We start from the raw sequence: 27,619 nt of genomic DNA, 5'->3' as shown, positions 1-27,619 counted from the left end.
AGTGAAGCATCAGAGTCTTGATTTCAGCTCAGATCATGATCTCACAGTGCGTGGGATCGAGCCCCTCATTGGGCACCATGCTGACAGCACAGGGCCTACTTGGGATGCTGTCTCTTCCTCTTTCTCTGTCCCTTTCCTGCTCATGCTCTCTCTCTCTCTCCCTCTCTCTCAAAATAAATAAGCATTAAAAAAAAAATAAAAAATTCTCTGAGTTGTGCAGATCTTCCAAATATTGATCCATTTTATTATATAATATATATTTCATTTTAATATCATTATTTATCAGAAAGTCTTTAAAAATTGGGGAGTTGTCAAGCTCATCATAGCAGACACAAATTCTCCAAAATTCTGTCACATTAAAACCTAAGCTCAAAATTTATATTATTATTTTCTATTAATTTTTTTTAATGTTTATTTATCTTTGAGAGAGAAGGTGCATGGGGGAGGGGCCAAGAGGGAGGGAGTCACAGAATCTGAAGCAAGCTCCAAGCTGTCAGCGCAGGGCCTGACATGGGGCTCAAACCCACAAGCTGTGAAACATGACCTGAGCCGAAGTTGGATGCTTAACTGAGCCACCCAGGTGCCCCTCGAAATTTATTATTAACTACAAATCTTATCAGCTATTGAAGCAACAAGTCATTGTGTTCATTTCTGTGACAATGTCCACCAAATATCATAGTCTGAATAACCATAGTTTGCCAGTTTGCTAGCTTCCTTGAAATAACAATCACAGTGAAAATATCACATGATATGTTCGTTTATTATGAAAATAATTTTGACTTCATGAACCCCCCAAAAAGATATCGGGGACCCCTAAGTGTCTGTGACCACACTTTGAAAACTACTGATCTAAAGGAGATATAAGAATTAGCCTCAGTGGTAAATGGTGGAAGAACATTCCAGCAGGAGGGAAAATCAAATGCAGAGGAAGATTCTAAGCCAACAGCATGCCTCATGTACGGATAGAGCACAATGAAGGTTGGTATGGCAGGAAGCAGTATAAGCAATGACCAATGATGGTAGGGCATGAGTTGAGAAAGTTCAAAGTGGGTGGGTGACAGAGGTAGGGCCATGGAGGAGTTTTACTTAGAGTATACTGGGGAGTATCTAGGGAGTTTTGAGCAAAAGAGTGATATGATTTGTTAGTTGCAGAAGTATTATTTTGATTATTGTGTGAAGAAATAGGATATGTAGATATTGCAGTGAAATACATTAAAGTTGGAAGTGGAAAGACCAATCAGAAAGCTATTGGAAAAATCCAGGTGAGATGGATTCTGTACATATTTTGAAGATAAAGCAAATATTTACCTATGGATTTGGCTGTGTATTGTTAATACCTTATAAATGGAGGAAATGTGAAGAGTTTGACTTGGAATATGTTCAATTTGAAATACCTATTGAACATTCAAAGAAAAATACCATGAGACAACTGGATATGTTATTCAAGTTCAAAGTAAGATCTGAGCTGGGGTGGGGACAGAGTGTGAGGGCATCCAAGGCTATCTGAAGAGATATTTTAAAATAATTTTTATTCACTTTGGTCTCAAGTAAAGATTTCTAGAAGACACTAGGAAAACAGTTTGCCCTAATATATTAATGATATAAATGACTGCCATTTATTGAACACCCAGTATATACCAGATTCTATGCCAATTCTTTACATACATTATTTAATTTCTCCGCACATAGCTTTAAAATCCCAACTCTAGGGGTGCCTGGTGGCTCAGTCGATTCAGTGTCTGACTTTGGCTGAGGTCATGATCTCTCAGTCCGTGAGTTCAAGCCCCATGCCAGGCTCTGTGCTGATGGCTCAGAGCCTGCAGCTGGCTTTGGATTCTGTGTCTCCCTTTCTTCTGCTCCTCCCCCACTCACTCTCTCTCTCTCTCTCTCTCTCTCTCTCTCAAAAATAAAAATAAACATTAAAAAAAATAAATCAAATCAAATCAAATCCAATCCTGACTCTAAAATCCCCACTACAGATGAGGAAACCAAGGTTCCAGAAACCCACATGGTTTCTCCAGGATCACACAAGTAACAAAAGACAAGATTTGAATTCAGATCAGACACATACTTAAATGTTTGTAAATATTCCAATCTACTCAATAGATATTGACATTTAATGTCTTTTTCCAATTTTCTTAGGAATAAGCCATAGAAAAATTATTGGATCTGGGGAAAAATTCTTCTCCTTAAATACCAACATGGCAAGAGTACCTTCGAAATGTAACAAGCTATTGTGATTACAGTGCTGTGTTTAATTCAACATTAAGTGACAACTGAATTAAAAATGAATATTAATTTCATCAAATAAGCATTAAAAGTAATGCTGACAATCTTGAGCCAGATTAACTCTGTTTTTATTCCCAGGAGAATCTTGTGAACATTGAAATAAACTACAGTGACTTATACTATAAGATAACTCAGCAGCAAAAGGCAGTGAGTGTGTCTGAGTTACTTGGTAAGTGTTAATTTACTTGTTCTTCAATTTTTAAGACATTTTCTCTCAGGTTCTTTTTTTTTTTTTTTTTTTCCTTTTGTACTTAAGGTTTTAGCTTCTCAATGGAGAAGTGATAGTGCTAGTCTTCGTCTGTCATTTAAATTTTTTTTTTTTAACGTTTATTTATTTTTGAGACAGGGAGAGACAGAGCGTGAACAGGGGAGGGGCAGAGAGAGAGGGAGACACAGAATCTGAAACAGGCTCCAGGCTCTGAGCTGTCAGCACAAAGCCCGACGCAGGGCTTGAACTCACGGACCGTGAGATCATGACCTGAGCAGAAGCCGGATGCCTAACCGACTGAGCCACCCAGGCGCCCCTTTCGTCTGTCATTTAAATCTGACACTTTCTCTCTCCCTAGACACACCTCCAGTAAACCTCACACTGGGTTTCACCAAGAAAGGCTGACATTCATATTCGAACTCAGCATCTTGCTTTCCTTTCAGACACCGGGCACTCCTCCCCGCCAAGCAACTGACTTATAGAGTGTTCCAGCAATCCTGCTTCTGAGTAGATAAGCATCTCAGACATCCACACAGAACTCCACTCAGACTGGAGCGAAGAGACTGAGCGAGTAGAATTTAATCTTTTTGTACTTCCAATTTATTATTTATTTATTTATTATATAATTTATTGTCAAGTTAGCTAACATACAGTGTACATGGTGCGCTCTTGGCTTCGGGAGTAGATTCCTGTGATTCACCACTCACTCAAAATACCCAGTGCTCATCCCAACAAGTGCCTTCCTCAGTGCCCACCACCGATTGTCCTGCCCATCCCTCTGCCACCCCACTCTCTTCCACCCTTAGTTTGTTCTCTGTATTTAAAGTCTCTTATGGCTGGCTTCCCTCTCTGTTTGTAAGTATATATTTTTTTCTTTCCCTTCCCCCATGATCTTCTGTGACATTTCTCAACTTTCACCTATGAGTGAAAACGTATGATATCTGTCTTTTGCTGACTGACTTATATCACTTAGTGTAATACCCTCCAGTTCCGTCCACCTTGTTGCAAATAGCAAGATTTCATTCTTTTTCATTGCCAAGTAGTATTTCATTGTATATATGTACCACTTCTTCTTTATCCATTCATGAAGTGATGGACATTTGAGCTCCTTCCATAATTTGGCTATTGTTGATAGTGCTGCTATAAACATTGGGGTACATGTGCCCCCATGAATCAGCACTCAAGTAAAATTCAATCTTTAAGTTACAAGCATTGTCTGTTCATGTCCTTAACAAATTTAATTGCTGATTTTGTAGATCTTATTGCATATTTACAGGAAGTTATGTAGGAGACAGTAGAGAGTATCAATCAGGCAAAATAACAGCAATCACACATGGGCAGCTAAGACCCTAAATGGGGAGGAAATATACAAATTTCTCAAAGGTCTAGAGGCAACTTATATTTCACTACCAAACTGTAAAAAAAAATAGCATGATTCTAAGAATGGTCCAAGGCAATGAGAAAAAGATTAATAATGTAATCTATTTAAGAAGTCAGTGCTACAGGGGCACCTGAGTGGCTCAGTCAGTTAAGAGACTGACTTCAGCTCAGGTCATGATCTCGCAGTTCATGGGTTTGAGCCCCGCATAAGACTCTGTGCTGACAGCTCAGAGCCTGGAACCTGAGATTCTGTGTCTCCTTCTCCCTCTACTCCTCCCTCACTCATTATTATTATTAAAATAATAAACATAAACATAAAAAAATTTTAATAAACATTTTAAAAAATAATTAAAAAAAAAGAAGTCAGTGCTACAGTAGTCAAATTCAGAGACAAAAAGTTGGATGGTGGTTGCCAGGGGCTGGGGGGAATGGGAGACTGGAGAGATTTTTTAATGGGTACAGGGTTTAAGTTGGGGGGATAAAAAAGTTCTGGAGACGGACGTTGGTGATGGCTGCACTACAGTGGGAATGTACGTAGTGCCACAGAACTACATGCTTAAAATCTATTAATATGGCAAATTTTGTGTTACATTTTACTACAACTAAGCACAATCAATAAAGACAAATATAGATTTTAAAAATTTCTTAAAGAGAAGGCAATACTGTGTTAACATATTTTAGTTAGATGAAATATTACAAGTGCTTAAAAAGAAATAGTTTGGACGCTAGAATTCACAAACTGCTTCACAAATTGTTTCTGGAAAACATCATCATTCAATTAGTCACCTGAATGTTACATTTCTGTTCATTTAGCACATGGAAATGAATTTGTAATTGTCTAGGATGTTTTATTGATTTGCCTCAATTTATTATCTTCCAAAATCTTTGAGTTGTATTTTTGGAAACAGATTTTATAATTGCTTTCTCTCTCTCTCTCTCTCTCTCTCTCAGGTCATCAGTTGGTTAATTCTTTCTCTGTAACTCTCTCCTTTTTGAGATGATTTACATAAATATTATTTTAAGATATCATTAATTTCTATTACTTCATACCAATCTTAACATAATACAACTAATTCATTTTCATATAATATCAACTGTGGTTAATCTATTAGCTTCAAATAATTTAAACTCTAGTAATGTTTGATGTGCCTTTTATAAAAGACACATTATTTATTCGATTTCATTATTGGCTTTATTACACCAGATGTTGGTGGTCAACTGGACCTATTTTGTGGGGCCAGCATGATTACAATTATAGAAATTATTGAATATATATTCACCAATTTCTACTGGATATGCATTTTGTTCTTGCTGAAGATACCTCAAATGACCCAGGGGTCTCCTCCACCTCAGCATCATCTGAAGAAGAGAAATCACATAGAAGAATGCTAATGTTCACATAGGACAAAAGCTTTTGTTTTCTCTTCATAATACCTTCAAATTTCTTCATGACTAATTCACTGTTATGTAATTTTATCTTATATTTTGGGAATTCAGTAAAAGCCACTGTAGGTATCTATCTATACATCTTTATCTCTGTCTATACTTATGTGTATATATATTATATATATATGTAATTACATATATATATATATGTAATATATATATATAATATATATACACATTACATATTACATATATATACTATACTTATGTGTATATATATAATATATTATACTACATACATATATATACATATATATACTATACTTATGTGTATATATATAATATATTACATATATATATAATATATATACACATTACATATTACATATATATATATAATATATATACACACACATACACACACACATGCATACACATACAGGGAAAGAGAGAGAGAAAAAAAAGAGAGAGAGAGAGCAGGCAGGTACTATTTTTTTTTTCAACATTGAATTCCCAGCACCTGCAACAGTAGAGATGGTGTAGTAGGCATTTCATAATTTTTTTTTAATGAATGAATGTATGTAAAAGGACATTCTTTATGTCCTTTATGTTCTTATGTTCTATCTAAAAATGCAAACTGGACCTGGTAAATGAACTGTATGTGAGGAGAAAAGATACTTTTTTATTCTGGAAAGAATATGTGCAGACTGTGCTTTACAAAATTTCTGAGAATATTTATTTTCACTAAAATTCAACGTAATTTTATTTTACTTTGTCTGGAAAGTTATACTGTATAACTGTATAACTTTTGTAGGGGCAGGAATCTCTATGTATTTCCTATACAGGTGAATATTTAAATCTATTTAAAAATAAAGTTAAATTTATTTAACTTTATTGGCATATTGGTATATTGGGAGTACATAGTGTTTTGTCAGTTTCTCCACATATCTCCATGTGCTTATTTAATCAATCAACCTGCTTTCAGCCTCTCAGAATATTCAAACAATGGTGAATTATTCAGAAGTCTTGTCAAAAACATTTAAGAAATAATCACCAAGTCATAGAATTCTAACCCCAAATTCATTCTAGTGTTGCCAGGTGTCATTTCCTTTCCAGCCACATGAGAATAACATCTGAAAAGTTTTAAGGTGTTGTTTTCAAGTTTATTTATAAGCGAGTGCTTAGTGCTGTGGAGATCAGGCCAGTGCAATTAGACAGGACTCAGTCGAATGAGGAATATGTTTATCTCATGACCTGGCCATCCCTATCATGACAAATACTTCAGAGAAATTCTCTCCCAGAGATGTGACAGGCTAGAAGCTGCTTCATTGGGGAGACCTACGGCAATGGCATGGGTACATGCCATGCAAGACTAAGCAGCAGAGGGACACTATGGATTAAATGTGATCCCCCCCCAAATGCTGATATATTGATAAATCTTTAAAAATAAAGTGTTAAGTAAAGAAAAGTTTAAAATATAAAGCACTCCTGGGGTACCTGGGTGGCTCAGTTGGTTATACATCTGACTTGATTTTGGATCTGGTTGTGATCTCAAGGTTTGTGAGATCCAACCCTACGTCGGGCTCCACACTGACAGCATGGCGCCTACCTGGGATTCTCTCTCTCCCTCCCTCTCTGCCTTCCCCCAGTGTCTCTCTCTTTCTCTCAAAATAAATAAACTTAACGTATATATACATATAACATATATATTATAATATATAAAACATATATAAGACTCCAAAACTCTATAATGCAATAGTTTATGTAAATTGAATATGCATGCACACAGAGCAAGTATGTTATGTCTTCAAGAGAATACATATTTAAAAAGTAAACAAAAATATCACATTAAATATTTACATAAAAACACATCAGAAAGATTGCCTGTAGTGGAAAGGAGAATGAGAAGTGAAGAAATAAGAAATAAAGAATAAGAAATAAGAATAAGAAATAAAGAAATAAGAAATTAAATAAAAAATAAATAAGGTAAATAAACCAATAAGCAGAAAATATAAGACTGATGATACTGCAGAGTGAAAAGTAACTCATTTCTCTGCCCTGTGGACCAAAATCTAGCATAAAATATTTGGCTGCAAAGCCATGAGTTTTTTTTGTTTATTTTTGTTTTTGTTTTTGTTTTTGTTTTTGTGACCGTTGTGAAAAATCATTTGTTGTGCTAATATTAGTGTGACTGAATCTCAGGCTTACTGCAGGACAGCTTCTTACTTCTTGTATTGCAATTCTTTTCTCCTCTACTTATTCAAATTTGTTAAGTGAAACCAAGGAGATACTATTCTTACTCTTTTTCAACACATTGAAAAAATATTTAACTGATTTGAATCCATCAGGAAAAATCGACAAACATTATTCTATGCCTAACATAAAATGAGAAAGTCACAAATATAATTGAGATAATTGCTATGTTTTGGACTTGAGGAATCCTGAATTACAACAAATTTTAAGTATTTCACATGACCTTCACTAACTTATCTTCCGATATTCCTATGCTTTAAACATTACAAATATATACTGTTTAAAAGAAATTAAATAAGGATTGTTGTAATAAAAGAAGTAACTGATTAAGAACAGAACTTCTCAGAATGTAAGCCTCACTTCCTGTAATTGAGACTTAAGATGCGAGACCCTAGACCATAGAGTCAGTAAAGAGAATTGAGCAACACAAGCAGTATAAGGAGTAGCTTTTGGACCCCTAAATCAATAGGTCAGAATTACTTTGGGAAAACAATAGGTATTATGGATTTCATGAGATTTTGATGCCTAAGGGTTGTCATCTTACCCTTGGTGAAAAGTAGCAAAAGCTCTAAAACAGATTAAGCAGAGACCAATCTCATCCATAGACTTTGCCTGATATAGCTTTGACCTCTGGAAAAATGGCAAAATTGATTGAAATAAAGAAGATGAATGAAAGGGGAAATGATAGAAAAGAGGAGGCTGCTGTGTCTGCTAATCACTTTTGTAGAAGTGAAATTACTGATGAGGAAAGGGAAAGGAAAATGAAACACAAGGTAAAATCGAGACTGATATATGAAACAAACATGCAAACAAAATGGGCATCATTTCTGCTCAAAGTTCTTTTGGGAACTTGGAAACATAGTGTACTATGAGTCTATTTTGTTTTAATGTTCATTTAGTTTTGAGAGAGAAAGAGAGAGCAAGTGAAGGGAGGGGCAGACAGAGGGGGACAGAGGATCTGATGGACTCCGCACTGACAGCAGAGTCAATGTGGGGCTTGAAATCCCAAAACGTGAGACCATAACCTGAGCCAAAGTGGGACGCTTCAGTGACTGAGCCACCCAGGTGCCCCATGAGGCTACTTATTTAGGACTTTATTACAAAAGTACCATCTCAGTATTATACAGTAACGGGCCAGAGGACAGTTGGACCACTTGGCTGAAAAGTACCATCAATTGCAAATGAATCCTTGCTTTCTTCATTTCTTTGCTTAAATGATCAAGAGACAAATAATGGAATGGTAAACATCATGGAATGGAGGAGACTATTCAGGATGAATATTAATTTTGGTTGGTTGCCATGTTCAGCATCCAAACAAAAATCCCAGAATTTTAAATACACAATCCCAAATGTTTTAAATGTAAATATAATTAAACACACAATTGCAGAACTTTAAATGTTACCTCTTTAGGAATTGATGAAGATGGAAATACAGAGTCTGTGCACCTACAGAAAAATGGAATAGTTCTGAAGCATTTGAAATATTGTGGGTGCAAAGAACTCTAGGCTTGTGACATGATAACCAGCAAACCCTCCAGTGATATAACCCTGAGGCCAATAATAGTGGATATCAATAAATGTTTGGGCCCTTTACATAGCCCTCCTATTGAAAGGGGACAAGGTCACATAGGAACTTGAAGCTATGTAGGGCAATATCCAGAAGTTGAAAGAACAACTTGGAGGTTGTATTGGTGCTGCAGTGGATGACATAAGTATTAATAAGAAATTGCACATTGGAGAACAAAAAAGAAAAACAAAAACATCTTGTTGTGGCATCGCCTATACCTGATAGGAATGGAATGCACTTACCATAATGGAATGCACTTACTGTATAAAATAGAGGGCTTTGCCATTAATGGCTTGTAGCTTAAATAAGTCAATTTAACCTTTTGCTCCATTTTGTCATGCTAAGTGAGAACCTTTAGAATTACCCGATTTTCATCCACAGTTAATATTTTAACTTTAAAAAAAGCACAGATAATTTTGAAAATATTGTCAAATAGATGTATGAAGATTATCGTCTCCCTGACAGAAGCCTAATATTGCATCTCAGCATAAAATAGTGGAAGTTTAGGGTTGCAAGTCGCTGAATGCAGCAACTACAGATGATCCTCATAGGAGTCAATCATTGATCTGTTACCAGGCTTTAGTGGAGACAGAACCACATCAAATAATTCTAAGCCCCAATTCAGCTGCAACGTCAGAGACGCCATCCAATAAAGACAGAACAATTCAGAAGGACTGTATGATAAAATGGAAATGGTCTTTACGGAAGCATGTTCAATGGCAGCTCTGAAGGAAGGGAAGGGTAGGAATATATTGCATCCAAGAACAGGTTGTAGTTGTGCATTTAGGGCCATGACAAAATCCCCAAAATGGGGAGCTCCTATTACTGAATGGCCCAAACATCATTATTTCCTCTCTATTTAAGCAAAACAAGCTTCTTGGTGTACTGATGGAAAATTCTTCACTGAAAGATGTAAGTCAGTTTAGAAATGAGCCCTCATTCACCCTGTGAATGATAAATCTTTGGTTGAAGAAGGCACGGTAAGTCCACACAATGGACATAATAGAAGACATTATACTTGGGGATACTGAAGCATGGGACTCCCACCACCAGAATAACATGTGGATATTCACAGACAATTGGAATTTGTCAATAGCCTTGCTGTGTGTCCAATCAAATGAGCCTTCAATTAGGACAATTAGGAATATCTCTCTATGGAGAATGAAACTTTAGAAATCTTTGTAAGAATTCTGAAGAAAAATCTAAATGGGTCATGTAGATGTCTATCTGGGAAAAGCCTAGTGGCTGATTCAAAAGGAATCTGGAATGCAAAATCTGAGGCTTGTTCTGGCCCCTGAAGCTGGCTACTTGGTATATGAAATATAAGAATACAGAGATGTTTAAACTATTCAATGATGGGTATAAAAGTGACATTCTTTTCTCCTGTATAAAACACTTCCCAGAATGCCAAGAGGAAAAGATTACAAGGCTTTGGGTAAGATTTTCAAGGACAATAGCTAGCAGGTAGGTTAGGGGAACTCTTACCAGTGACCCCATGTGACTTCAAATAGGTTCTGACTGGAATAGGCATGATTACTACTTTGGGCTTTATTACCCTTTGACTGAAGTCAATCCCCTCCAAGATTTGGAACAACAGATTGTGTTTCTATTTGATTCTACCAACTGCATTTCACAGATCAAGGAGACATGTCATTGCTGCTAATGTAGCAAAATGAGCTAAGAAGCTTAACATCATATGGACTTAATATATCTCCTACCATCCTCAAACTGGAATCAAAAACCTTTATTAAAAATGGAAAGAGTGTGATAGAGGTATGAAAGGCTGATCCAACTCATGGGTAAATTCAGATTTTATCTGAATATAAGGGATAGTGGAGGAGCACCTTTGCAAAGCATTCTTTGTAAAGAATATGGGGATGAGAATGAATGTTGGAGGATGATGCAAGCACATACTATCTGACTTCCTCACCTCAAAAATATCTTTCTTATTCTACTGTGTCTAGCTGTATCAGGTCGAGGACTGCACTTGTATGTTCTGGAAGAGGGAAGAGCCACCATGCAAACAATCATGCCATAGTATCAATTTCTCTGAAAGTATAAATATTTCTAAGGGGAAAAATAGACTGAATGAAGATTCCACACTATGTGGCTCACCTGGGAGTAATTGGAAGTCCTGGCCCATTGCCTGTGTAGTGATAGTCCTCTAATCTTTCCCTTTCTAACAGCACACTTTATTGGGAATGGACAAAAGGAACACTAAGATTTCTGCTACTTGCCTGTGAGGGGTTGATGGCATGGCTGCGTATGAAACTACAGCCTAGAGAGGTCAAGTCTCCAGGTGAAAAACAGATAGGCAGAAGCTGTGGAATATGGAAAAGGAGCACATAAATGACAAATAACCTTGGGAAAGAATACTGTCATTCTGTTCCAGAGAGAGGGGCTCAGAACAAGAGACCTAGTACTCTTAATTCTTTCAGGTATGGTCATGGGTCATGATTCATGCTGATGTGCTTTTCCTCTGAGACAGAAAAATGACCTGAAGCCAAACTATAAAGTTGACCCAATAAAGCTATTTGAGGTATTTGAAGGAAAGATATTAATTGGCAGCCCTTGGTAAACTGCCTGCAAAATGAGCAAGTAGGAATCATCTTTTGGGTTTTGCTTTTCAAGCCATGTTTATCATATTCATACAGAGAAGACTCAGGCTAGAGGAATACATTTGTGGAAACCCTGTACAGTGTAAAATATGACATGTTTCTGGTAAGAGCACATATATATATATCAGTGCTATTTCCTCTCCAAAATGCCATGAATCAACAAAGAACCTTCCCCATGGTACATCCAATTGCTCAGGAGGTAGATGTCAGATTGTTGGAGAGGAAAATGGTCAGAGCTTCAAAGTGATAACCTGAAAACCTATGTTGTTGGAAATTTGCTTCTAGAATTTTGCTCCTCTTATCCCAGATGGAACCTGAAGTTTAGTGAGCAGTGGCCTCTGGTAACTGTTTTTGTAGCAGGGGATGCATTTTTGTATAGAAAGAAATCTTTTGGGGATGGTTTGATAAATAACATGATAATATTAACTGAGATATGGTATGGAAAGACGATTTTTAATCTCTCCACTGCAGTTGTACGTTACAATAAAAGATTTAGAGTTTTAATTATGGATTGAAAGGTAAATGAAACTTGAGTAGACAATGATCCCAGGATGAGGCTGTATTTTCAGAAGTTAAGCCAAAATTCCCCCCTGATGTCATACTCATGGAGATTGAGTATTAAATGAATTTAAAATTTTCATGTTACCAAAACACAGTGTACCATTCAATTAAATATGAACTCTGTCAGTGACCATTTGGAGGTCCTCAATAAATTAGCACATCTCTCTAAGGCACTGGCAAAATTTCTGTCTCTGTTAAAAGTAAATTAAAATCTCCTTCAAGCTAGCCCCTTTAACTTCCTGAGCCTAAAGGGAGCTTTCCTACAACAAAATCCACTAAATCGGTTTTGTTTTAAGAGAGAGAAAGAGAGAAAAGAAAACTAATACATGATTATATGTACATATATATTAATAATATGGTATATATACATCTATACTAATACACGGTTAAGTTTCAGAAAGCTTATTGAAAAAAAAGTTCAGAAAAGGTGAAGAGAAATAACTTTTCACAGTTTTGGAGATGTCTAAACTGAGTTGAATCCTGCAGATCAGATTAGTAGAACTTGGATAAACAGAGAGAAGGCAAGGTCTTCAGCATAGAAGCTTGAAACAAAACCTTACAGCTGCAGGTTTGTACAGTGTGTTTGCAAAACATCAAGGAGATTAGTTTAGAGAGAGTGGAAAGGACATCAAGTTGAACTAGAAATCCTTTTGAATAAAAGAAGTGATTAGATTATAGGAATCCTTAAATTCTTCTCTAAGGTAATTGATCTTTGCCCTGCAGCAAATTGAGGAAGAGACACTATCGTTTCTTGAACCCTTAAATTCTTCTCTAAGGTAATTGATCTTTGCCCTGCAGCAAATTGAGGAAGAGACACTATCGTTTCTTGAACGGAGTGGTTAGATTGTGGTTGCAGATCAAAAGGAAAAATAGGCTGTATGATACCAACAGAATATGGGAATCTCCATGCAATGCCAATAGTAATGTTGACAGATTCTATGCAAGTAGTAGGCAGATTAAATTTACACATTAATTAGGACCCAGAAATTTTACTATTGAAAACATAAATACATATTATATATAACATATATTTAATATTATGCAGTATGTCATGTATTCATATTATGTATATATCATATCACATATATCATATATAAAAATCTCAAAAAGTAAATATACAAGTATTTCTTCCAAAAGTGTGTGTGTATCTCTCTCTCTCTCTCTCTCTCTCTATATATATATATATATATACATGCATACATACAAGCGTGTGTCTGTTCATGTGTATAATCTCCCAAGGGAAGAATTCACACATAAAAACATGAAGAGAAATATACATACATTACAACGTTGGGAGTTGGGGATATTTTGGGAGTCCATTAGTAAAGAAATGTTATTTTGTGTACACTTATGTTGGTGACCCCCAATAGATCATGCCTCACAGTGGAAGAACAAATAAAGATTTCATATTTCAGTGTCATGATGATATTTGTTTTCAGTCAAGTTTGGCCACATAAATAATTTATGCCTGGAGAATGGTACTTTTCCATTATGGAAATATTATTTGATGTTAGTGATGTTAAAGTGTTGATACTTTTGTTGTTATTTAGCTTAACTTGTGCTTTAATAAGGAGCAACATTTTAGAAATGATTTTTAACAATTTGATGATTTTTGAGTGATTAAAATAATACAGTAGATAGTAATTGAAAAATCTATTTGAATTCAGTCATTAAAATGTAGACAAAGATATACAATCCCATATAAATAATGTGTAATTCCCAAATTACTGAGTGAGAACCAGGAGAAAGATTTGTTTTCTTTTCACTTAAAGTAGTTGCTGCTTATGGCAAACATCTGAAAAAAATTACCAAGGGAAAAAAGAAAACTAAATGGGCAAACCCAGGTCATGACATTTAAAAATTTTGAGAAAAATATTGGGTGATTAAATTTCCGAAATAATAGATGCTTTAGTTCTAGAATGAAGGTCAGAGTAATTTTTCTTCTTTTGACAAAAAGAAAAGGTTGAAGACAATAAAATATTTTATATATACAAAATACTGATTGAAGTGCTAATTATTTAGCAAAATTGTTGGGATCTCATATTTTTGAAAGTTTTAGAAACTTGTTAAGACTTTGCCTTTTTGTTAAATATAGATTTATGATGCAATACAAATTTTATGTAATTTAAAATTCCTTTAAAACGAAAGGGAAAATATAGCAACAAAAGTTGAGTAAACCTTTGAATTAGCACCATTGCAAGAGCTAAGCAGTGAGCGTTGTGAGATCTTCATTGAGCTTCAAGCATGAATTTTAACACTGAAAGCCAGCACCTTGACAGCAGTGAGTGCAGGACTTGCCTGGCATTGCTCTTATTTCAAGCCCACAGATCGAGACATGTTGGCATCTTTTTCCATTTTTTTCTCTTACAACCGTATGAAAAAGCAAAATGTGTATATTATTAGGGAGTTACAGAAACAAGTAAACAAATAAGGCTGTTACTAGTTTTGGTTCTGTTTAAGGAAAAATAAAAAGTCAAGGAATATCCAGTTAAAGTTTCAAGATTTTAAAATCCAAATTTTTATATCTAAGTGTGAGTCAGTTTTCTTTAGGTACATATAATTACTGTTTTAAATCTGGCTAATATCATCTTCCAAATTATCTAAGATACACGTACTCACATATACACACAGTCACACACCCTTGTGCCAGTGGGGAGAGTGGAAGGTATATATGGGGAAATCTAGGTTAATTTAAATGAATAAAATGGATTATAAAATACTTATGCTCTAATAATAGCATTTTACTGCAGTAGTCAAATTGAGTATATATATTGGAGCTATATGAAAATAAATCCATCATATATATCTTTTGCTACTCAAGTCTTCTTTTGATGGCACCATTTAGAAGAAAATACGCATATACCCTTGAATGAATGATGAGATCTGTTCATATATATCAACAATATTTTATCTGATAGCAAGGATAATTGCTAACAATTTAAAATTTTTCCCTTAAAATAATAATAAATTGTCATCCTCTCTACTCCCCCAGCCCCTCCCCCTGCCCTCCACTGAGATTAAAAGGAAATAGACAATCCCTCCGGTGGTCAACAGAGAATTGGTGACACCAGAAGTTGGCAAAGAGACAAGATGGCAGAGATTCTGAGTGGTCTTTTGACTAATGCTGGATTGCTGTGATTGAGTATAATCAGTGAAATTCAGACACCTGAGAATAATAATGAACTTTAATGTTACATTTTTTTCTGGTTTTTTTCTTTTTTTCTTTTTTTTTTTTTTTTTTTTTTTTTTTTTTTTGCAGATATTCCCATCTGATCTCTTCCCTCATATCGTCAGTGAAGCTTTGTTCAAACTGCAACTTGGTACTAACCATCCATGTGCATGTGTATGTGAAGAGAAGCTGTTTCAATAAATAACTCCACAGTCAGCACAAAGAACAAACTGCTAAGTGGAAAACACAGATGCTTTAGAAACTGCGCAAGTATCATTCTTCCTCCCCAGTAGATTCTCTAGTATTTGGAAGGACATCACTTATTTTTAAAGTTTATTTATTCATTTTGAGAGAGGGAGGTGGGGGAGGGGCAGAGAGAGAGGGGAGAGAGAGAATCCCAAGCAGATTCCAAAGTGGGGCTCTATCCCATGAATGAGAGATCATGACCTGAACCCAAACCAAGAGTCAGATGTTTAACTGACTGAGCCACCCAGGAGCCCCCGGAAGAAGGACATCGACAATCCTGAACTCCTGCCGTCTGGCAAAGCTCTAGCCTGGCTGCCGGGGATTGGAGTGGATGGAGATGCAGTCTTGGACATGCATTGTTTCATAATCTATTTGACAAGAGAACAAGCCATCAAAATTTTATCAGACAGAAGAATGGCAGTGGATTATGCCCAGGTACAATGGAAGCACAGACCTAAACTAGGATGGGAAACCAGGGTCTCCTGTATTTCTGGCAGACCTTGTTAGAAGACTTGAAAAGGAAAGTCAGTAAAAGTTCTTTTAGTCAACAACTGCTACAAATAAAATGAAGTTGCTAGTTGATAGAGGTGAGGAGCATGAGAGCGAGGTTGGCCACATTCGGAGGGTTCCCTCCACATCCAAGGAGTCCGCACTCTTAGAAAATTCCTTAATGGAAAGGTACAGTAAATGACTTTCTATCCTTACTTTTATGGCCCATCAAAGCATACTATTGGAATTAAACAGTCCCACAACCTGAAAACTTGAGGCAAATCTGGTTTTCAGGCAGAGCATAAGCCTTTCATACTTAGAAGGCCTGATTGCTATCACGACATCTCTCCTACTACATATATGATCCTCTTGTTCTATCCTTATGATTGTTGCTTTGTGACCTACACTGCGTTTTATCACGTGTTCTTTCTCTAGACCTGCTTTTGTCACCTGCCTGTGCCCCAGCCCTCCAAATCCTGCCTTTCAGTATTAGTCATAAGGTATAGGGCTAAAACCACCTGTCATATCTCCCCCACACTCCTTGCACACTTGTCCAACTAGAACTTTATCACCTGACAGATAATAATCTAATGTTAAAACTCTCATCAGAAGCTCACCCCTTGCCAACTGCTTTGCTTGCCTATAATGTGTTAGGCATCAGAACATTCTGCTTAGAAGCGAAGGTTCTGGCACCTAGTTGCCATGTATAATTATTAGCTCTCCCACTCACTCTCTGTTTGACTTTTGGCAAATTACCCTAACTTTATGTGCTCCATTTCCTTTTAAGTAAAATGGAGGTGGAGCTGTGTGAAGAAGAGGCAAGAACGACCCCGGATCGGCTAAAACCGAGGGCCACTGCGTCCCCCCAACCAGCACCTACATCCCCCTGTCGCGACTACCATACCTAAGAGAATCGTTGAAGGGGATGCCAGCAGAAGGAAAGCCAAGGTGAAGGATGAGCCACAGAAAAGGTCTGCAGGCTCTCTGTGCCTCCAAAGCCAGAGCGCAACCCTCAAAAGACCCCTGTGAAGAAAGGAGAGAAGGTACCCAAAGAGGAAAAGGGAAAAGCAAATACTGGTGAGGATGGGAACAACCCTGCGGAAAACAGAGATGCCCAAACAGACCAGGCACAGGGAGGTGAGGGTCCTGGAGACGCCAAGTGAAGTGTGTGCATTTTTGACAACTGTTTACTCCTGGTGAAATACTGTTTTTCATCAAGTTTTATAAAAATGCAGGATTTTCTTTTTCCTTCTTCCTTCCTTCCTTCCTTCCTTCCTTCCTTCCTTCCTTTCTCTCTCTCTCTCTCTCTTTTTTTTTTTTTTTTTGAACTATATTGGTAGTATACAGAAAGCTTCATTTTGTTTGGGGAAAGGGCCCATGTCACTAATAGAATATTTCCGAAGCTGGATTGATACAGGGGTGAAACGCCTTTGCCTTATAGTTTTGAGAAACTTCCTCTTGGTTCCCAGGAGTGGGGGATTCCTTGATGTTGACACACATCAGCCACCTTGGCACAAACATTTGTGGTGTGGAAAAACTGAAATTCATTTTGTTACAGCAAATACTTGGTGCCCAGGAAGGGACAAGAAGCACACACTCAGGAAATCATAAAAGACTGTTTATTTCGCACTGCTGCTGGCCGGCAGAGTTACCTTCAAAGGCCTAGCCTCTGGCTCGGGTTTTACTGATCTGTTATTATATTTGCTTCCGGGTTGGGCAGGACTAGTATAGTCAAGCTTCCGGTTCCTGGCTGCTGGCTGATGTAAGAGGCAAGCAAGATTGAAGAAGCCAAAAGCATGCAAGGGGAGTGTCCAGCCTCAGACATCTGGCTGGTCCTTTTTACTTGCGTTTACCAGCTTTCCTCCTCAATTTTTTATGACTTCTTTTCCCTTTCTGCCTTCACCATAGACTTGACTCCCTTAAACCCAAAGACCTGTTGGAACCTGAGCCCAGGAAGTGGTCCCCAGCACACCAGGCAGTCTGGACTTTGCAGTGTCACCACAGAGATGGCATCTCTTAAAACCATTTCTTTTTTAGCTTGTGGATCTTGGTAATTCAGCCATTTTCGTTTCACTTCCTGAAAGTCAGGGCCCACTTGTGAAAGGTGGTTAAACAACATGTTACATGTGAAATGTCAACCTTCACTTTGATGTTCAGAACATCAGATGAAGACTTCAGTGGGTTTCATAGAGGCTTTCTGATTTTGGTAGTCCATTGAAGAAGGGAATTTGAAAGTTGTTGTGTACTGTTGTGTGTGTGTGTGTTTAAGCTTATTTATTTTGAGACAGAGAGAATGTAAGTGAGAGAGTTGCAGAGAAAGAATCTCAAGCAGGCTCCACGCTGTCAGCATAGAGCCCACGTGGGGCTCGAACTCAAGAAACTGTCAGATCATAACCTGAGCTGAAATCAAGAATCAGATGCTTAACCGACTGAGCCACACAGGCAACCCAAAAATTGTTGTATACTGTTAGCGGTTGTCTCCCTATGCCCTGCCTGAAATACCATGATTGTTAATGAAAAGTATCTTTAATAAAGCTGGATACAGTTTGAAACTATAAAATAAAATAAAATTAAATTAAATTAAATTAAATTAATTAAATTAAAATAAAAATAAAAATAAAATGAAATAAAATAAAATAAAATAAAATAAAATAAAATAAAATAAATAAATGGAGGTAATAATAAGAGTATTTACCAATGGGTTGCTCTAAGGATTAAACACATGCAAAATGTTCAAAACAGTGTTGGGCACATGGGGTACCCAGTGACTGTAGTATTGCTCCCCAAATGCCATTGGTAGTGTAGATTTTTTTGTGAGTTTGAGGGGCTGCAGGGATTCTGATCACCTCTTTGTTCAACTTTTTCATGCCAAGTTCAAATAACTGTTACGGTACAGTACAACATTTAAAGAAATGTATGCTGAAAGAATTTTGTAACTTTTATTACAGTTTTAATGCTATTTTTAAAAGAACTTTTAAAAGGGATTTACATGTTAACAAATGCAATGAGCTATATATAAACAGCTTTAAATCCCCAAAAATTTATAAATCAGGAACACCTTTTTAGCACGAAAGAGGAGAGCATGAGCTCCGTATGATAGGCACATTTTCTCCCACTGAAATCTGAAGAACTCCTACCTTTCAGGGGATTTTATTGAGCACAAGTGAAGTAAAAATTGCTCATGTGTCCACAGGTGTGCAAAACTGCTAGTAGTTATCTTTTGCATTATTCATTTTCAGTTAGTACTTTGATAATCCTCCTGTCAGGTGTTAAAAATAGGCTCCGTTGACAGGGAAAGAGCAGCATTTAACAAGAATACAAATGAAGAGGAGAAATGGAATGTGGGTGGTAACTGAATGATAAACCAGATTTTTATAGTCTTTGTCAAAAGATAATAGGTGCTGCTTAGTACTTGATAATTGCTTCTTTCGCAAAACTTGCAAAAGAATTGTCAAGTGGAAATGCAAGGTTCCTTATAATCTTTATAATATCTTAACATTAAGTTGCTAATGTTAGCAACTTATGAAAAGGTCCAATTTCTCTTTCCTTAAATATTTTTCTAAGAATCTCTCAGATAGAACTCATTTTCCTTCATTACTCTTCTTATCACCATTTCTATTATGTTGTAGTACACAGAGTGTTTAAGTTTAAAAGAAAAGGCTCTATTCAAAACTGCATATTATAAATTAAAATAGGAAGTATAAGCATACATATACTTTTTTCTTTATCACATGATTACTTTCACTTTCAACTACTCAGCTACTTTTCTTGTTTTGTTCTTATATTTTTATATTTTTTATATTATTTATTTAGTTTGAGAGAGGGAGAGTAGGGACAGGGCAGAGAGAGAAGGAGAGAGAGAATCCCAAGTAGGTTCCCCACTTTTAGGTTCCCCCCTACGTGGGGCTCAGACTCACCAACCATGAAATCGTATTCTTAGCCAAAATCAAGAGTCAGATGCTTAAATGACTGAGCCATCCAGGAGCCCCCTGTTTTGTTTTTATAAATAACAAGGTACGATTCAACGTGCTGGCAAGGAAGAAACAAAACAATCAAATATTTCATATGACTCTTCACTTTTTATAGAAGATGCAGTCAGTATCCTGTGTAGCTAGACCTGAACTGTCTGATAATTGCCATCAGCTTTGAGTGACCATCGAGCATTTGAAAAGTGGCTGGTGTTTTTTATTTGTTTGTTTTAAATTTTTTTTTAATGTTTATTTGGTGGGGGGGGAGGGGGTAGCAGAAAGAGAAGGAGACAAAAATCGGGAGCAGGATCCAGGCTCTGAGCGGTCAGCACAGAGCCCGAAGCGGGACTCAAACTCACAAACTGCAAGATCATGACCTGACCAAAGTCAGATGCTCAACCGACTGAGCCACCAAGGCACGCAGGGCTGGTGTTAAATTAACCAAATGAGGAGGTCATTAGACTGATGTGGCTCTAAGGCCATGTAAGTCTACATAAGCAACCCAAAATCTAAGCCTGAAAATGCCTCAGGGTTATGAAATTGAAACCCAAAGACAACCAATCACAAACAGCCATCTATACTTTAAACTATTAGCCATTCAAAATTTTCCTTACTTTGTTTCCACCTTTTTTCTAGAAAAGTCTCTCCCTGATATCCCAGTCAGTGGAGTGCTCCTAACCACTCCCAGTATAGTACTGCCCACTTGGAATGGGTTTTTGCTCAAATAAACTCTTTAAAAAAATTTTTTTAAGTTTATTTTGAGAGGGAGGAGTAGAGAGAGGAGAGGGAGAGGATCCCAAGCAGGGTCCGCACCATCTTGAACTCGCAAACTGCGAGATCATGACCTGAACTGAAATCAAGAGTCAGATGCCCAACAGCCTGAGCCACCCAGGTGCTGCTCAAATAGACTCTTAAAATATTTAACATATAAAATTTTAACACTAGTCTGAATTGAGATGTGCTGCGAGTATAAAATACACACTGGATTTCAAAATTTCATGAAGATATAAAGAATATAAAATGCTTCATTAATAATATTGTATATGGATTACATATTGAGATGATAATATTTTGTATATATTTGGTTACATAAAACATATTATTAAAATTGTTGCACCCTGTTTCTTTCTTCTTTTTGAAGTGTGGATACCAGACATTTTTTCATTTAAAATTTCCCTATTTTAATGTGACTCAAATTTACATCTGATGTTATATTTCTTTTTGGCCATGTGGACAAAGACCACCCTTGCAATTTTCTAAACAAGCTTAAAAGATATGGTGCTTTGGATGCAGAAATAGTTCTACTAATGCATCAAGGAATTATAACCACCTTATTATTTTATATCCTGCTCTATATTTAAAATTGAGAATGTAAAATCATTAAACACACATGTTTCAAAACCATCACTGCACATACACATTGGCACCCTGCTTTTAAAATGCTTTGGACCCCAAGACACGTTTAACTCCCAGATCTTTCCTGCCTCGCAATCTCTAGGTTCCCGGCCCCTATCTCTAAGATATGAGGCTTTCTTGCCAGACCCTAAATTTGGTTTCTACCTACTTCCTGAGACTGATATTTTCTTCAGCCCTGACATCACCTTGTCCCAGATTCCAGGATGCAAACTCCTTACTCCCTGGGAAACACTGTGACCCTTCCCACTGAGAGTGCCAATTGCCCAGAAGCTGGCTCAGCCTGTGCCTTACACTGTAATGATTTTTACACAGAGATGAGCCAAATCCCTTTGATTCTGTTATTTGTTCTAATACATTTAAACTAAACTGCCAGATTTTCGTGTTGTGGTTGCCTAGAACTTTATGATTGTTTTATATTCGTGAATATATATAAATTATGTTGAAATTTATTCATGTGGTGCACAAAACCACAAAAGGGAAAGTATTTATAAACTTTTTAATTTATTTTTTTAAGTAGACAAAACCATTTTCTCTAGCTTTACTGAGGTACAAATGTTAAATTAAAATTGCATGTATTTGAGGCATACAATATGATGTTTTGATGTATGTATATATGTATACATTATGAAAAGATTGCTACAAGCTAATTAACGTATCTATCACTTCTAATATTTACCTTTTGTGTGTATGTGTGTGCATATGTGTGTGACAGCCCTTAGGATCTTGGCAAATTTTAAGTATACAACACATTATTATTCTTAACAGTAGTCATTATGCTGTATATTAGGTCTCCAGAACTCACTCATCTTAAGTTTGTACCTTTGACCAACATCCCTCCATTTCCTCCAAACCCTATCTCTTGTAATCACCATTCTACTCCCTGTTTCTATGACTTCAACTTTAGTAGATTCTATACATAAGTTGGATCATGCATTATTTGCCTTTCTGTGTCTGGCTTATTTCACTTATCATAATGCCCTTAATGTCCTCAAAATCTATCCATGTTGTCACAAATAGTAGATTTCTCTCTGTCTCTCTGTCTTTTTAAGTTTATTTATTTATTTTGAAAGAGAGAGCACAAGTGGGGAAGAGGCAGAGAAAGAGAGAATCCCAAGCATGCTCTGCACTGTTAGCTCAGGGCCCTATGCAGGGTGTGAACTCATGAACTGTGAGATCATGACCTGATTCAAAGTTGGACGTTTTAAGGACTGAGCCATCCAGGTGCCCCAGGATTACTCTTTTTTAAGGGCTGAATAACATTCCATTTGTATGTATGTATCAATTTTCTTTATCCATTCATCCATTGATGGACACAGATCGTTTCCAAGTTTCAGTAATGAAGTTCTTTTTTTTTAAGGGAAATGTTTCATAAGTTAATACAAAATGGGCAATAAATTTCAGTAGTAACAATTTTAAACATTTTTATCTCATCTCATCTCATCTCATCTTATCTTATCTTATCTTATCTTATCTTATCTTATCTTTTGTATATAGAGAGAGTGTAAGCAGGGGAGAGGGACAGAGGGAACAGAGAATCCCAAGCAGGCTCCATGCTCAGTGCAGAGACTTATGTGGGGCTCGACCCCACGACCCTGGGATCATGACATGAGCTGAAATCAAGAGCCAGACGCTTAACAAACTGAGCCACCCAGGTGCCCCTAGTACTAATTTTAAAAACCTTACAGGTAATATTGACACTTGATGTCTTTAATTTTAAGAGGTAATTTTCTATTCAAAAGGATTACTGCTTAAAATAGAGGTACATTTTCTCCCCTTATTTTAGAGAATCAAAATTAAAAAAAAAACTTTATTAAAGAATTTAAACTTAGGTATCATAATTAGGTAAATAATATAAGGTCAATTTTTAATAGAAATACATACATTAATACTTTCATACACTAATCAGGATCTAGGCATTCTGATTTTAGCTTGCAGCCAAAAGTCCTCATCAACTCTTTGCCTTGGATTTGTTCATTTCTTAGAAGTTACTTTAAAATGGCTCAGTTGATCTACTCAGTGTTCATTAACTGTTAAGAGAGTACATTTAGTACAGATTATCTAAGTATTTCCAAAAGGGCCACACCAAAGTCATAGCATCACTCCACTGGAATTTTTATTGAAGAAATGATGGAATTTTAGAGTAAGCATTAACTTTAGGTATCTTTTTCAACTCCTTTTTTAAAGATTAGGAAACTAAATCCTAAGAAGTTAAATGATGTGTTAAAACCACAGGGCTAAACTCATGAGAACTGGATTCAGATTCTTAACTTTCTGTCCAGTGTTTTTTGCTTTCGTTTGGTTTTTAAAATCTACCCTACACTATTTCCTCTCTCCAATATAGTAGAAGTAGCAAGGAGGTATCATTTAAATACACTTTTAATACAATAGAAGAGGTTTTCTAATTTTCTCCTGGTAAATAAATAGTACTTGCTTATTTGTATTTAATAGGTTTTAACATGAGACAAATACAGCTTAGTTTGTCTATAATTCTTCTGTACAAAATTATAGCTTCTGTCACAATTGCCTGTTTTAATAAATTTAAACAGCTTCCTACAGAATTGGCAGGAAATACATGGGTGAAATTTTGAAACAAGATGTGTGTGAATACGTTTCATGCTACACAAACGGTTATAATGAGATAGAAATAGTTATTTTGATGACATTCCTTTGAACCTAGGGGAGGATGGATGAGTGGAAGGGAGGCATTCAAGGTTGCACATAAGAAGTGACAGTCGGGAGCCAAGGTGGTGAACTGTACTTCCAAGAGGTACCGTACTGTGTCCCTCCCAATTCTTTATCAGACTTAGATTCTAAATAGCATTCTCTGCTGCCCTCTAGAGCTCTTAAGAGTCATTAGTGAGGACAGCAAAAAGAGAAACTTACTTAGGGGTAAGCAGGTAAGTGACTTTTCCCCTTTAAGAATTCTGCGCCCATTTACAATGTGGGTTTTTGTTTGTATTTTTTTTTTTTTTTTTGCACACCGCCAAGCAGTTCTCATGAAACCAGCTGGGTGTCTTAAAATTCAACTCATCTCCGCCACTATCTACTAGGAGACAGCATCAAATTCCACAGGTTAAGGGCTCAGTCCTACAAGACTGTCCCCCACTTTAGAGGATAATTGCAAGTCTAGATTGTCACCTGTGTTTATGACCAACTGGCTATAGATCCAAGTTTCCTACAATCTCCTATTTGGGTTTTATTGATTTCCTAGAACAGCATGCAAACTCAGAGAAATATTTTCCTTACTAAATTACCAGTTTATTATAAAAGGTATAACTCAGGAACAGTCAAATGGAATAGAGCAAGGTGGGTGAAGGTGAAGGATGGAGCCCCCAAGTCCTCTCCCATGGCATCACTCACCCTTTATGTCCTCATGTTCACCAACCCTGTCCTTTTGAGCTTTTCTGGAGGTTTCATTACATAGGCATGATTGATTAAATCATTGGCCATTTGGCAATTCTTTTCAGCTTCCTGTCCTTTTACCCTCCCTGGAGTTTGGAGCTCAGATGTGGGACTGAAAGTTCCAACCCTCCAATCAATGGTTGGCTCCACTGGCACCAGCCTCCATCCTTAGGTGTGATTTAAAAGTCACCTCATAGGGGCGCCTGGGTGTCTCAGTCGGTTGAGCATCTGACTTCGGCTCAGGTCATGATCTCACAAGTCATGAGTTCAAGCCCCACGTCGGGCCCTGTGCTGACAGCTCAGAGCCTGAAGCCTGCTTCGGATTCTGTGTCTCCCTCCCTCTGCCCCTTCCCCACTCATGCTTTCTCTCTCTCTCAAAAATGAATAAACGTTAAAAAATTAAAAAAATAAATAAATAAAATAAGTAAATAAAAGTCACCTCATTAAAATAAAAAAGACACCTTTGTCCTCTCATCACTCAGGAAATTCCAAGAGTTTTAGTTCTTTTTTTTTTTAAATGTTTATTTATCTATTTCTGAGAGAGAAAGAGAGCCTGTAAGCACAGGTGGAGGAGGGGCAGAGAGAGATGGAGAGAGAGAATCCCAAACAGGCTCTATGCTGAGAGCACAGAGCCCGACATGGGGCTTGATCTCACGAACAGCAAGACCATGACCTGAGCTGAAATCAAGAGTCAGAAGCTTAACCAACTGAGCCACCCAGCCATCCCCAAGGAGTCCTGTGTTTAGAAACAGGGAGGAGACAAAGATGAAATATATATTTCTTATTACAATGTCACAAACTTTAGTAACACAGAAAACAGAACATGTCATTTGGTGACTTACCCCTATATTTATTTAAACCAAATAAAATAATGAATTCTTTCTGCAAGATATTTTTGTGTGTGTATACAAATTGGTGTTCTACTGTAAAAGTTTTAAAATGTGTACTTCTATCGTCAAATCAAACTGACATAACATTTTCATAACATTTGGCTCTAATTTTTTTGGATGGTTTTCAGTAGGATTGCTTCACTGAACTTTGATCTGTCTTCAGCAAACATTCTGTCCTGCCACCACAACAAAGTAGTACACAAACTAGCTGAGGCCCCCCAGTTCCACCCTCAACCCTGGTTCTTCTCTCTCTAAATCAGCCCCTACCTCAGTGACAGTATGGTCTCCTCCAAACACAAATTATGCAATGCCACTTTTTAAAGTCCTTTTGTGCTTCCCTTTTTGTCCAGTCTCCATTTATCATTCTCTTTGATTCTCGTTTGTGGCCCCACCACTGGAAGAGACTGCTCCCTCCTCTCCTTCACCCAACATACGGTAAGTGCCCATTTGGTGTTGGGCTCAAGGGACAAATCTAGGAAAAGAGGAACTATTTATTTTAGCCTTAAAAAACAAAGCCAGGGGGAGCCAAGATGGCGGAACAGGATGGAAGTTTTGTGTGTCTCGCGTCCATGAAATACAGCCAGACCAACACTAAACCATCTTACACACTTAGAAAACTGGAGGATTAACACAACAATCTGCACAACCTGAACCACAGAATTCAGCAGGTATGCGGCGCAGAAAGCTGAACTTGGGGAGCGGTAAGGGAGGTGTTTTTGTGAGCAGAGAGAGGACTGGAGGGGGGAGAATATGGGAAAAGCACCCCTCCCCAAAAGCAGCTGGAGAGAAAGTGGAAAATTGGAAACAGCCGCAGGGACTAAACTAAAAAGGGAGAAAGGAGGAAGGAGAGGGCTTAAATTCCATTAAGACTGTAAACAAGGGGAGCGCAAAGTCTGCAACTATGCAGCTCGATACCTGGTGATTCTCTGGTGGGAAGGGTGAATCCCCAGGAGCAGAGTGGGATCCGGGAGGTTCTCAGGCCACACGGGAAAAAGCGGTTCCACTGCTGGAAGAACATTCGGTAGAGACTGTTGAAGCCACCTGGTCCCAGCAGACCCCAGAAAATGGCCACATCCACTGGTGCTGGAACAAGGTCGTTAAGGGTGAGGCCTGGTGCCAGATGTGTGTTGTGATTTTCCATAATCCCTGAAAAGCTGCCGCTATACTATCTCGCAAACTTTTTCTGGGGCAGGCTGGCAACTGGCCGCAGTCTCGGGGCACTGGCAGAAGCAGGGTCCGGCAAGCGGTCCTGGGTGCAGGCGACATTCAGCCATTGCTCATTCGGCCATTGCTCGGTGAGACCCTCCCGCAGAGGGGCGGAACGGGCCAAAGCCGCAGTCCTTCAGAAGTAAGGGGCCGGGGAAAATAGCCACATCTGAGACAAAGCTCTAGAGAGAGGTACTGCCTGGGGCTTGGTCATGGACAGTGAAGAAGCGGGGAGTGAACAAAAGCTGAAGACAGAGGACGGGTGCGCGATTGCTGATCATTAAGAGTTCCCATACTAGAGATTGGATAGCTGGGTGACTCCATGGAAACCTCTCCCGTGCATGCCCATAGCACACCTACAGGCTCTGCACCAATCCAACCCAGTAGGCTAGCAGCGCCATCTAGTGGAGAACGGAGCCATTACACTGAGCCCTGCCCAACTGGGCCAACCTTGCTCTTGAAGAACACAAGTCTCACCGCCTGCTTAGTTTATGGACTATAAAGCGTATCCTACTCAGACTTCTAGGGAAAAATGAAGTAATTTCAGCCATATTTCAATCAGTTAGCGGGT

At 37.5% G+C, this 27,619-nt stretch overlaps 1 protein-coding gene and 1 pseudogene across 1 annotated transcript in view; both read left to right on the top strand.

Moving 5' to 3' along the window:
• ASIC5 (acid sensing ion channel subunit family member 5) overlaps positions 1-5,423 on the top strand; it is a 29,503-nt gene extending 24,080 nt beyond the window's left edge. Inside the window, 2 exon segments of the mRNA XM_049630060.1 lie at positions 2,368-2,458; positions 5,082-5,423. Of these exon segments, the coding sequence (XP_049486017.1) occupies positions 2,368-2,458; positions 5,082-5,269 (279 nt within the window). The 3' untranslated portion in view covers positions 5,270-5,423.
• A 2,731-nt stretch (positions 5,424-8,154) lies between these two features.
• On the top strand, positions 8,155-17,469 carry LOC125922449 (non-histone chromosomal protein HMG-17-like; annotated as a pseudogene).
• Positions 17,470-27,619: the final 10,150 nt, after the last annotated feature.

The sequence above is a fragment of the Panthera uncia genome, chromosome B1 (assembly GCF_023721935.1).
Source record: "Panthera uncia isolate 11264 chromosome B1, Puncia_PCG_1.0, whole genome shotgun sequence".
Classification (NCBI taxonomy): Eukaryota; Metazoa; Chordata; class Mammalia; order Carnivora; family Felidae; genus Panthera; species Panthera uncia.
This window is presented reverse-complemented; position numbering and strand designations above follow the sequence as displayed.